Raw genomic sequence first — 12,985 nt, 5'->3', positions numbered from 1 at the left:
GTTAGCAACCAAGAAACAGTTTGTTTATATTTCCAAACATCAACCGATGTTTGTTCAATAACTGGTACATGCATTTCTTTACGAAACGAGTACAGCAAGATTGAACGTTCAATAATTGAAACATTGGCATTTTCTGTGATCCAATGATTGAACACTTTAATTTGTTAAATTTTAAGAAAATAAGGATAATAAAGGCTGCCACTCTTCCAGAAATCATTCAAAAAGGCTTAGTTGAAAACACTCATATCATTATGTTAGACATTTATTTGTCTTTTATCCCTTTTTTCCCCCAATCAAAAATAGGCTGTTTTCTTCATCCAGTCGAAAAACCAAGCCAAAGTTTGAACACATATTCTAGTTTCGGAGATTGTGGCTTTAGGAGTCAGAGATCCTTGATATAAATTTGAACAAAGGTGGAAAATGCTTCAACAGTGGCACAACGAATTTTGATTCATTTTTCTACTGTATATTATTGTTTTAATTAGTAAATGTTTTACTAGTGTTAAGTGTAATTTTTGAGTTTTTTTATATTTTAACACTGTTCCTTAGTCGGCCTTCCTTTTAAGTGTATAAAAGCTAGTGGATACCTTTGTATCAGAAAAAAAAATCCAGAATTATGGTTCGTTATTCGAATTTCATTATTTTAAGTTCATTCTCGAAACCGCTAAGTGAATGGAAAATATCATACATAAATTTATATTCAAAACCGGCAGTTCGTGACACAAAAACGCTCATATGATTTGCTCTAATAAGTTCGCTAACTTTTGTTTAGCGAACTTACTTTCTTGTTGAGGTAGCGTACAATAAAGTTCTGCTAATGATCACATCCGGTAACTTAAGAACGCTTAATCTATCAAGTTTCAATTGAGTTAAGTCATCATTCCTATTCAAAATCTCCTGTCTGATCAAGTATTTTAAAAACGTTGAAGATTGATTTCAACAGAAAATGGATCTTTTTTGCTGGAGTCGTCATAAATAGAGTGTTTTTTTTAATCGTGTTTACCTCTGTATTTAAATACATTACAGTTTTCTTTAAGCATGGTCGTTAGAATAGAAAAATTAAAAAAATGGACCCGGAACATTTAAAGAATAATGAAAATAAAATTAATTTTTAATTTTTTTTTTAATATTTCAAATGTCTTTTTTTCGGACTTTGCACTAAATACACAAATTGAATCTTATTGTGAATTGACAGAGCTGAGTTTGACAAATATTTAACAATTCAGAAAAAGTTACTATTCATTTCATTTTACACCAACACTTTTCTAATCAATATACTGCCGTTCTACGCAAGAATGTCCCATGTGACTTTTGGGTCATTTTCACTTTTTTGCTGGAAATGGTCTCTTTTAGTGTTAACTTTCGAATAAAAACACAAACAAGTATACTTTGTTCTGAACTTATACGAAATTTTCATCAAGGTGGTTGTCTCTATGTTGATAGTTCTACGCAAGAATGTCACACTAGAGAAAATTCTATGAAAAATGCAAATTTTATCAAAAAATTGTCTTAAGATGAGTTCAAATTGTTGAATTTAATGTTATTCACTGAAGGAACACTAAAATAAAGGGCAGAGGAGGAGCGAGAAGCCTTGATGTTTTATTCAGAGAAATTTTCACTAAACACTTTTCGGTAGGCACTACTTACAAGATCCATACTCAACTATACATTTTTATAAACAAAGAGGAACGTATTTCTCAAATTACGGTTTAGCATGAGTTTTTGGCAAACAAATAAACTACGCAAGCTTTTAAAATGATAGAAAAATTGTAGCCATGTGACAGTTTTTCGTAGAACTAGCATCGGCATGCGATCTGATTCTACGCAAAAGTGTCACACGGAGCATTTTTGGCTGTAATTTGCTGTTGTTTTTGTAGGAAATGTAATTTTTTTGGCAGAAAACATTGTAAAATGATTAACTTGAACTGTTCACTACGAAAAAACTGTCGGTGAATTTTTAGTTTGAGAGAAAAATTGGAAATATAGCTGATATTTCAATCGCGTTTTTCTCGTTTGCACGTTTTTCCACATGGGACAATCTTGCTTAGAACGGCAGTATAATGTTTGAAAATGTTTTCCAATTTTCAGTTAGGGATTGGCGAATTGCACTAAGAATTAAAGAATTTAGAAAAAAAATTAAACTTTCTTGTTTTTAGATTATTTTTCTCTTAACACGCAAACCCTGAATGAAAGCAAATCTATTTTGAGTATTTGGAATAGAAATTCAAAATATTCTCAAATTACTTTAATTTATAGTTTATGATCGTAAGATAAGAAACTGTAATCCAGACAGTTAAATTTAATTCTGAATTTTATTGTTAATTTGAGTCAATATTCTAAATTTGGCTTTATGAATCTGGATTTTCAGTTATATTTAAACGTTAATTTAAAAACTGGATTTTCGTTGAACTTGATTTTATTTTTGTTGATCGAATTTAATGTATGTATGTATGTAAATAAGCCACCATGGGTCCACGGATTCACCGCAGTTTCGCCAACGTATGCGCTTAATTGCATTCTTTAGATTATAAGTACGGCAAATCTGCAATGCAACTAACCACATACCCAACACCATGGCTTGGTGTGAACTGTTATGAATTGAATGCTTGACGTGTAGGTGTATGTGTTTTTTGGATGAACGAGTCAATCATTTACGCAACCGTTTCAAAATAAATAACATTTTTGGTGTTATTGATCTTCGACAGATATTACGCATACGTTTAGATACCTGCCCAATTGGCAACTGATTGGTCGTTCTAATACTTTTATATATGGTTATTTAATAAGGTTATCTTACCTTTTAATGCTATTTGAATCTTACCATTTTTAAACTCACAACTCACCATTTTTACAAGAATCGATTTCACCATTTTTTTTAATAGCCGAAACTTACCATTTTTTATACTCAAATCTTACCATATGCATCTGAATGCAAAATTTATTATTTTAAAATTCGAAAATAGAAAATGAATTAAATTTAATTAAAAATCAAATCGGTTTAATGCTGATACAGTATAAGGAAATTAATCGAATGTATGAAAATTAGGAAATAAACGTTCTCATTAACTTTATAGCTTCAACGGAAAGTAATCAAAACAAAGGGATTTTTTCTTACATACACTTATTTGTTATTTTAACATGTCTGTCAATTATTTGAGAGGTAAAATGACCATACAGAAAAATACTTCAAAAGCTCTTAGAAACCAAAGAAAAACTCTGTTAATGTATGAAACTTGTTAATTCAACTAGCAGTGTATAGGGACGTTTCCGGAATGTCTCAAGAAAGGAAAAGAAAGGTAAAGAATTGGAAACTTCTCACCGAATGAAAATGAACGTTCAGCTCTCTGCTATCGCGCTACCCGTGCAACGCTTGCTTTGATGCTGCCTTTGCATTTACTGCACACACAAATAACACTACCAGCCGCGGGACTTGTCTGGACACGTTTTGGCGCATGATGCCTGACAATCTATTTCTAATTAGGCTTTAAATTTTTTTCACACCTCTTGCGAAGCCCCTACTTCTACATTTACTCAAATTCACAAACCAACATTTTTCCTTGAAAACTTTCACCCGCACTACGATCCTGCTCATCAAAAATTGAATTAACTTCACTAAATTTCCTCTTCCCCTACATTATCGTTTTGCAACCTTTTTACAAAAACCAAAATACAATGCATTCAAATTCTTCCTCTTTGGTGGGTCAAGAAAATGGAACCAATTAATCAGATTTTCTTTCACAAACATTTTTGTTGATCGAATTTAAGTGTTTAAATTCTTTAATTTACTTATGCTTGACAGATTGTTTTTTTAGATCTTATATCTGGCACGAAACTTTTTTTGTACTTTTGTGTATTGGTTCAGATTTTTCTCTATACTAAATGTTCAAAATTTTGGGTGGCATGCATTTAACTTAAAATTTAATTTATATATTATTTCAAGTTTTTAGTACTTGATGATATTATTGATTACGATCCTCTTTTCTGACTTTTGAAACTGAGAGTTGGATCTAATATCAAGATGAAGTCCTATATAGCTAATTTTTTTAAAGTTCCGTTTAACCACTGAGCATGAAAGGTAGTGTGGATTTTCCAATGTTTCCTGATCCTCCAATCCGTTTTTATGATAGTGATTCAATTTACTTGGAATCACAAAATTAATAACCTTTAATTCTCAACATCTTCTAAAAATCAACAAAAAATAAATTATCGTGATCTTTTACCAGTTATATGACTTTCTATTGGTGTTACCAAAACTCATCAAAAATTATTTGATAATGATATGTTTCAATTCAATCTCATTAAGTTGTTTTGAGTCTATTGGAAATTTTATAGCCATATTGCTTGAGTTGCTAAAAGAATATGACATTTAAAAAAAAAATTAACGGAGAACATCTAAAAAAAATTATTAGAATTGCCTTGATTCTGATGCAAAAAATTACAAACTTCGTCAGTATGCTTCGTACCGGCTTCGCTATGCTTCGAAGTTGCGGAACCCCATAGGTAAAATCACATCCAAGTATCCATTTTACTGGTGCCACGTGAAAAGTACACTAGCAACGAACATTGGCGCCAAAACTTCCTATAGAGAGATGGATGAACAACATCAGTAAGCCTTGATTGCTTTTGGCGCCTTCCTACTCTGGGTTATTCGAATAAAAAAAAATGTAAATTGGGTGCCATGACTTTTATTAGCTTGAGCTTCCCAAGCAACCAAAAGTCCCATAAAACAGGTACAAAAACGCTTACTCAGCCTCATCATTGATATGAAGTGCGTTCTATGCAGCTCAAAATTTAAGTTCTTACTGATACTTTCAAGTTTCAAAACAAGTCTTAATGATCTTCTATTCAGCTTCCAGCGGCCTCTTAATTCAGCTTCCAAAAAATCGCAAAATGAGCAAAAAAATTTCTCTCTATCTCAACTGAACCGTTGGCTTCGGTTCATATCACCTTCTCTTGATTATTTACTGTGTTCTGTACCGGTGCTTATGGTGGCACCGCCACGCGCCGGATTTCAAACTCGACAAATTGCTCAATTGCTTCTTTCCTACATTTCCTACATATATCGCATCAGAATGGTCACTCAAGTACAAAATTACTTATTGAAAAAAATCTTGCCCGGCTTGGGGATCGAACCCCGACCTTCGTGGTGAGAATCGTACATGCTACCACGAGACCACGCCTAGATGTTGTTCTAACTGAAACTAAAACTCGAAGTGGTGATTTGATTTTGAAAGCACATCAATGCACTTTTTGTGACTTATCAAATCCCGTTTGAGCACTTTTGTGCCCTTTATGTGACTTACCAAATCCCGTATTGAGCACTTTTGTGCCCTTTATGTGACTTAAGTCCCGTATAACGTACGTATAGATCACTTTTGCAGCTTTCAAGTTCGTTAATAAGCACATATAGTTCACTAATGGGAATTGGGCAAAACAAGTCACATACAACGTACATATTAATCACTTTTGCAACTTTCAAGTTCATTAATGAGTACATAAAGTTCACTAAAGGGAATTGGGTAGTTGATTCTCTTTGTCAGCCAATATGTAACTTTCAATGGCATAATGGCATGGCATAATGGCATGGCCAATGGCATAATGGTTGCACTCCGTGATTGGTTCGAGATATTCAATAATCCACAATGAACAAAATGAAAGTTTGCTGGGAACAAGCGACACAATCTCATTGTGCAGTTTTGAGAATCTCCTACTTTCAAATGAACCAATAACGACGCCGGCCAAGTCCGTGTAGTCGATAAGAGGAAAGGAAGAGCAGCACATGTGATGATTTGTTTGCGGAGGCCGGCTGTACGCCGTCCCTCCATAAATCTCACGCTGAATGTATAAGGGAAAGGTATATAGGGTGGCATGGATATCACCTTGGTAAGTGATGTGGCCACTTGAAGTTTACATTCCTAATCTTCTAAAATGTCTAACATCCCTGTTGTAGCTTCGGCTAAGTTTTAAATAGGCCTTAGTTTTTAGCCTCAATCGAAAATATTATCACGAGCCTCACTAGACTGTATTAATAAATCATTCTTAACTTCTTCGGTCAAAACAGAATTTCTATTGGCTCAAATGTTTTTCAAAAAACATTAATGTTAATGAAACATTACATTGAATCTAATCTTTATGTTTTCAAATTCCTCAAACTCCCCAAACAATGAATTTTTTACTCATCCTTATCTAAACCCAGCAACAATTCAAGTTTTATGGCACCCTACAAGACCAAGTTTTAGTTTTATAACAGCTCTGATGCAAGGTTGCCGAAAAAATTCTGAGTTTTTGATAAACAAAATATTTGTGTTCTGATATTTAAATCTAAAATTTTGTGACAGTTTTCTGTAACTATTTCTATTAAGTTCGTTGGGAAGTCATGTGAAACATCAACAAATAGGAAAATACAATTTTAATAGAAACAAAAGTCAGAAATAAAAAGTCGAAGGTCACAAAAAATTTTGTGGTCATTTATTGTTATATTTCAAAACAAACTCGAACAAAAAATATTTTGCTGTAGATATATCACGTTATATTACCAAGGAAATCACTGATTGATACAGTTGACTTGTTCTTAGTTTTATAAACGTAAGATAATAAATAAACCAAAAAAAAAGCAACATTAGATAGTATCCACATTTTCGCGAGAATTTAAGACCAGGAATAAGAAAAAATAAACAATACCAATCATTTAGAACTGATCGCCTTCTCTTTATATGATGATGTGATGTTTCCCATATTTTCGCTCTGCAATTTTCAACTTTGTGTAATGAATTCAGAAAACAAAGTCTATTTTAGGCATATTTTCATAATGACATTCAAACATCCTTATCTGTTGTTGAAATGTGTTTTGAAATTAAAATTTTGTCTTCATTAATATGCCTACCTTAAAAAAATGGTTTCTGAAATCTTCACTGAAAAGTAATATTAGAAAAAAATAAATTGCTTTACTTTTCCGATATCTTTTTGTGAAAAGTAAAAGACTATATTGGGTCCTGGTCTCACCAATTGAAATTATTCAAAACCTATTCCACATTATTAAATTAATGCATTATAAAATCCATGCATACGTCTAATTGAATTCAATGATCAATAGACTGAGTCGATTTGGGGTCATTTTGGAATTTCTCAAACCCCGGGGTCTAAAAAGCTTCGTCTTGGTCTGTAACTCAACCATGATTTTTTGCAAAATTTTTAAGTAATGTTTACATGAGTAAATTTGAACTTTTATGTTTGTATGGGAAAATTGAATATTTTGTACTGGAAAATCAACATCATTTTTGTTTCTTCTGTGGAACCGAGCCAGCTGATGGTTTTTATGCCAATTTATAAAATTCTCAAAGGAAATTTTCCGCTGAACAACTTTGTCGAAGACAGTAACTTCGTATTCTATTAGAAAAAAAAGTTATTTGCTGTTTAACAGGGGTATGTCTTTTCGCATTGATTATCAGTAAATTCAATTGACATCACTGCTTGAGCCTCGCAAAGTGTTGCATGGAAAGTAGTCACGCAATACCTTGCTAGGCACCCTGCAGGGATGTCAATTGAATTTATTGTTTATCAGTGCGAAAAGATATACCCCTGTTAAACAGCTAATAACTTTTTTTCCTAATAAGATACGAAGTTACGGTCTTCGACAAAGTTGTTCAGCGGAAAATTTCCTTTGAGAATTTTATAAATTGGCACAAAAATCATCAGCTGGCTCGGTTCCACAGACGAAACAAAAATGATGTTGATTTTTCAGTACAAAATATTCAATTTTCCAATACAAACATAAAAGTTCAAATTTACTCATGAAAATGTTACTTAAAAATTTTGCAAAAAATCATGGATGAGTTTTGGACCAAGGCGAAGCTTTTAAGACCCCAGGGTTTGAGAAATTCCAAAATGACCCCAAATCGACTCAGTCTAATGATCAATTCAGAAAAAATATTGTAGGTACTCGATACTTATCTGTCGTTTTCAATGTCCGTTATTGAATAAGAGCTGCTCCTTTTTCTGAACCTTGATGAAAACAGCATTCTGGCTAATGCGCCTAATTCATTCTTGTATCCATCTTCAAATTTCGGGTACTTTTAACTTTTTTCTTGAAACAGATTCACAGTTCTTCACAAATTCTTTCTTCAATTACCGAAACAAAATTCAGCTCCCAAAAAAACGTCTGTCAGCTTTAGGCACAGCCTACCAAGTCCGGTGCCATGACTTTTATTAGATACGAATAAAAATTAAAAATCAATTATCAAATTCCACAAAAACATTTTCGGAATTAACTCTCCGTTGTGTTTTTCTTCGCGCGAAGACGAACACAACAAAAAAAATCGCATGCAAATCGGATGATCCAGTGAAGAGTTTTGCGTGTTCGCACATTTCTGTCTTTTTCCCTGTTTTATATACAGACCCCGTTCGATTTTGGCAACATGCCCGTACATTTTGTGTTGCCAAAATCGAATGTTGCCAAAATCGAACGGTTTTTTTTCTTAACTGTTTTTCAGTTATTTTTACAAAATAACTGGCAGTATTATCAAACACGTTATTTTTGATTAATTTTCGACCATTTGTAGTAATTTTTTTCATCATGTTTTTTGAAGCATTTTCCACTTTTCTTGTTTTGTTTATAATGTTTGTTTTCATTTATCATATTTGCTGTTTTGGTCGTTCTTCATCATAGTTTAGTTGTTTTTTGTCATTTTCAGTCTTTTGTTTGAATTTTCTTTTCTACTTTTTGAATTTTTCATCTTTTTGTCATTTTTGAGTACTTTATAATTTTTTTTAAAAAACTTTTGTTTTTATTGTTGCATTTTATCACCATTTCAGAACATGAAAACGTATTTATGGTATTTGTCTAAATTAAATTGGCCCTGTTATAACGAAAACTAATAGGTAATGTTGATTCTAAAAACCGTTCTAAAAACCGGATGTTGCCAAAATTGAATATTGCCAAAAACGAACGGGGTCTGTATATAGATAGATGTATTGAATTTCATTTTTCATTCAATGGGACGTACAATACTGAAGAATCACATGATACAAAACGAGATTTTTGAATTTTCTGGATGCGTACAGTTCTGCAGGCACGTTCGTTCGATGTCATGAATTTTGAAAATTCTACCAGTTGACAGGATCATAATTCTAGAAGATTAAAATTTTCGACTACATAAATTTTAGATGATTTTACCTCATACTTCTGGATTTTGGAAATGATAAGGTAAATCTGGGGAAACTTGTTTCGTAAACTTGTTCGTAAAATGTTCAAATCTTTCAATTTAACTTCATACAAACTATTCAATTAAGCCTAATATGTATTGAAAACTTTACAATACAATCAAACCAACAATCAAATCCATTTACCTAATGGATGGTAATCAGAAACAGATTTAAAAGGAAAATCCAAGAATTACAACAAAATATTTTAAAGGGTTTAAAGTTATTTTCGTAAATCTTATGTTCATTGATCATGAATAAAAACAAATACAATAAATCTTTTATATGGCTCTTTCAAATTCTAAAATTCTGAAAATTTGAAGTTTTTGGCCCTTCCGACTCGAAAGGTTGCCGATCACTGACCTAGAATAATGATTGAAGTTCGGAAAACTGGTGGATTTGAACTAAATAATCAAAACTCATTTTTATTATACAAAACCACAAACTTTTATTGGCATTTTAGTGAACCGAGTTAACAATCATTAATTGATAGTAATTGTTCTACATAAAAATTGTACATGGTGAACTGGTTGGATAAAGATCATGACAATCATTTGAAATATTCCTCAAAGAATATAACACCCACCATAATAATTCAAGAATGTATTTGTTTTATCATTTAAATCCCTAGAGAGGAACTGAGTAACTTGAAGTTTTTTTTTCGTTTTCTACTTCCTTACAGTGGATCTTCCTATGAGGGTCATTGGCAAAACGGTAAAAGACATGGGCTTGGAGTTGAAACCAGAGGTCGATGGATATACAGAGGTGAATGGACGCAAGGTTTTAAAGGGCGGTATGGTGTGAGGCAAAGTGTATCTTCTACAGCGCGCTATGAAGGCACTTGGGCGAACGGACTACAGGATGGATATGGATCAGAAACTTATGCCGACGGAGGTTCAACGAATTTGTTTCATACTGTTTTCAAAAAATTTAATAATCTTTATTTATCTTCTAGGAAGCTACCAAGGCCAATGGTTACGAGGAATGCGCCATGGCTATGGAGTGCGTACCTCTGCACCATTTGGCATGGCGGCAAGATTTAGGACCAAATCTATCAGAGCTTCGATGACATCTCTTAGGAGCAATGAAGGTAATAGCAATCAATCTCAAATTCCAGACCCTGCCGAGAAACGACATAGGATAGACGACGCTCGAGGCGGTTTTGTGTTAAAAGCCAAATCGGATGAAGCACCAGCAAGACGAAATAGTTTAGTAGAGAAAACTAAAAAAGGCCTATTATCGGTAAGTTTTATATAGGGTTAAAACAAATCGAATGGTGTATTGACAAAATTTGGAAACAATCCTCGATGTAGCATGATAAATTTTTCGTTGTCTGGTTTTCTTTGATTGATATTTTTCGGTGATTTATATATGTAAGACGAAATTAAAACTACTGGTTTTTTTACGTTTCGGCCTACTGAACTTCAGCCATCTTTAGAAAAAAGCTTGTTTTGCCGCGTGTTTCCCTAACGCCCGTCTCTTAATATTTGAAAATATTTAATATGTAAGTACTCGGATACTATTTTTACGTCAAATAATACATTTTATCGAGAGCAGCATCTCGAAACAAAATTTTCACAAATTTTATCGTGTGAGGAACGTCCGCGAAAAGAAAGACTTTGTTTCCTGTGATGGGTGCAATAAGAAAGTGATATCTTCGTTCAGATCAATTGTGGCCCAAATGGACTGATTTCCACCGCCGCAGTCGGAAACATACGCAATGCATTCAAACCCAGCTTCATAAACGAATCGATGTGCTTCGTCTGAAAGCTCAAGGGTGATTTTGACATCGAAATTGGCATATAAGGGTTGTTTCCACGACCCAAATAATCCTCGTATCATTATGACCCAAAACGTTATAGTTATTAGTTAAAGTTATTTTAAATGGCCACTTTAAGGAGGACGCTTTTTCAACAATAGAAAACAGCTATACATAGTATGTGAGTTACATAATTGTTTCGTGATTAGACACTAAAATAGTATATTTCCTAACTGGCTGGAACTTAAAAAAGTAGATAAAAACGTTTGAATGCATTTTAAAATTTTTGTCGAAAGCTGAAAATCAGTCATTGTAGGAGCATAATGAGAATTCCCCTTGGGGCAGTAAATATACACCCGAATAGTTGCTTCCTTCCGCGTATTCCAGGCGATAATACGTTTTCTATCTTTGATTGATTGAGTTTTGGTTTGGTTGTTTTATTGAAATGAGATTGGAATTAGTTTTCAAGGGTCATGAAGGGGTAATGTCAATAATTAAACTATCGCAGAAGGTTGTACTCCATTTTCCCGAAAACCATTGCCCAGAATGAAAAATCGCCAGAATTTCAATCACCAGAAATCTACTTTCCCAGAATTTTTATTCACAGAATGCCCCATTTACCAGACATTTTTTCCCCAGAATGAACCATTTGCCAGATATTTTTTTTACCAGAATGAAACATTTCCCAGAAAAAAAACTCGCCAGGATGGACCATTTCTCTGAAAATTTTTCGCCAGAACTGCCATTTCCCAGAAAATTTAACATATTAATCTAAACTGGAATTTAAAAAAAAAAATTTTTCCACAAAAATTGGGTTCACATAATAATGTTCTTTTGCGGCAAAGTCGAAACCAACGAGGATGAAGGGACCGAGGCGGAAAAAGCCGCTGAAGCTCCCAAATCCGAGGAGGCCACCGACCCGCTGTCGGAGGCGGCGGCCCTAATGCTTTAGCCCCGTCCGCCACGCGACAGCGAATATATCTTTCAAGTTCGAACGCGTAGCGTGAGGAGTCGGATACCAAAACGGTGTTTTTAAGTTCATGGTTAGCATTAAATCAATTAAAGTACCCAAACATTAAACAAAACACAATATTGGTTCTAAAATAAATTTAGTTAGAAACTTTCAAACCTGTGGTTGCATTTAAAACTTCATTTTGAAAAATCAAATTTCGAATCATATAAAATTGACAAGAATTCATTAAAAAAAAACTAGATGAAGAAATCTGGAATTTGTGCCATTTTGGGAAATATTTCATTCTGGGGAAAAAAATTCTGGAAAACGGTCCATTCTTCATTGATTTCGGGTATTTGTCATTCTGAGAAAAAATCATTCTGGGCAAAAGTTTTCGGGTAAATGGGATACAATCATCGCAGACGCTGTAAAGTAAACTCTGTTGCTAGTCTTGTCGGTGCTATCTTTTTTTGTTGTTTTTTACAGGGTCTCAAAATAAGGAAGCAGAGAAGTACTGGTGATCTGGAGAAACGTGGAACCGGATCTGGAAGTATTAGATCAACTGCATCCATTTCGTCTTGGTTAAGTACAGAGTCTTCACAGTCAGGCATGACAAACAAGTAAGTTAACAAGTTGAATTATGTTATATTATGTAAGTTTAGACCAACACGCCCGTCCGCAGAGAGGGAAGTGAGGATTTGGGTGATGTGGACATATTTATGTACAAAAAAAATGAAACTTTTCCAATTCAACATGATCACGTTGTTCCTCTGTATACGTCTTTGTTTATCAGAAAAATTAAACAACATTGTAAACGTTATTACTCGGTTTCGTAAATATATTTACTTTTTTTTTAAACGGATGGGCCTCGGTTGCTCATCATGCCATGCCATCATGCCACTCATATCCACCTTAAATCATTGAACTTGAAGTGCTTAGATAAGACCATTCGTTTAAAGCTTCAGATAGCATATTTGATTAGACTTTGTTTAACTTACGCACTTCAAATTCCATGATCGCTGGCGTGGCTAAATAGAACAAGTTCTACCTCGCCAATGGTTGCTACTCCGTGATTG

At 33.6% G+C, this 12,985-nt stretch overlaps 1 protein-coding gene across 10 annotated transcripts in view; it reads left to right on the top strand.

Annotated features, from left to right (window-relative positions):
* LOC129760165 (junctophilin-1-like) overlaps positions 1 to 12,555 on the top strand; it is a 48,556-nt gene extending 36,001 nt beyond the window's left edge. For all 10 annotated transcript variants that reach the window (XM_055757763.1, XM_055757756.1, XM_055757761.1 and 7 more), the window contains exons 3-5: positions 9,881 to 10,092; positions 10,154 to 10,440; positions 12,396 to 12,555. In XM_055757763.1, coding sequence (XP_055613738.1) covers positions 9,881 to 10,092; positions 10,154 to 10,440; positions 12,396 to 12,533 — 637 coding nt within the window. In that variant the 3' untranslated portion in view covers positions 12,534 to 12,555. The remainder of the gene's footprint in view (positions 1 to 9,880; positions 10,093 to 10,153; positions 10,441 to 12,395) is intronic.
* The last annotated feature ends 430 nt before the right edge of the window (positions 12,556 to 12,985 follow it).

The sequence above is a fragment of the Uranotaenia lowii genome, unplaced genomic scaffold (assembly GCF_029784155.1).
Source record: "Uranotaenia lowii strain MFRU-FL unplaced genomic scaffold, ASM2978415v1 HiC_scaffold_48, whole genome shotgun sequence".
NCBI lineage: Eukaryota > Metazoa > Arthropoda > Insecta > Diptera > Culicidae > Uranotaenia > Uranotaenia lowii.
The sequence above is the reverse complement of the archived record's forward strand: the minus strand, read 5'-3'. Positions and strand labels throughout refer to the sequence as shown.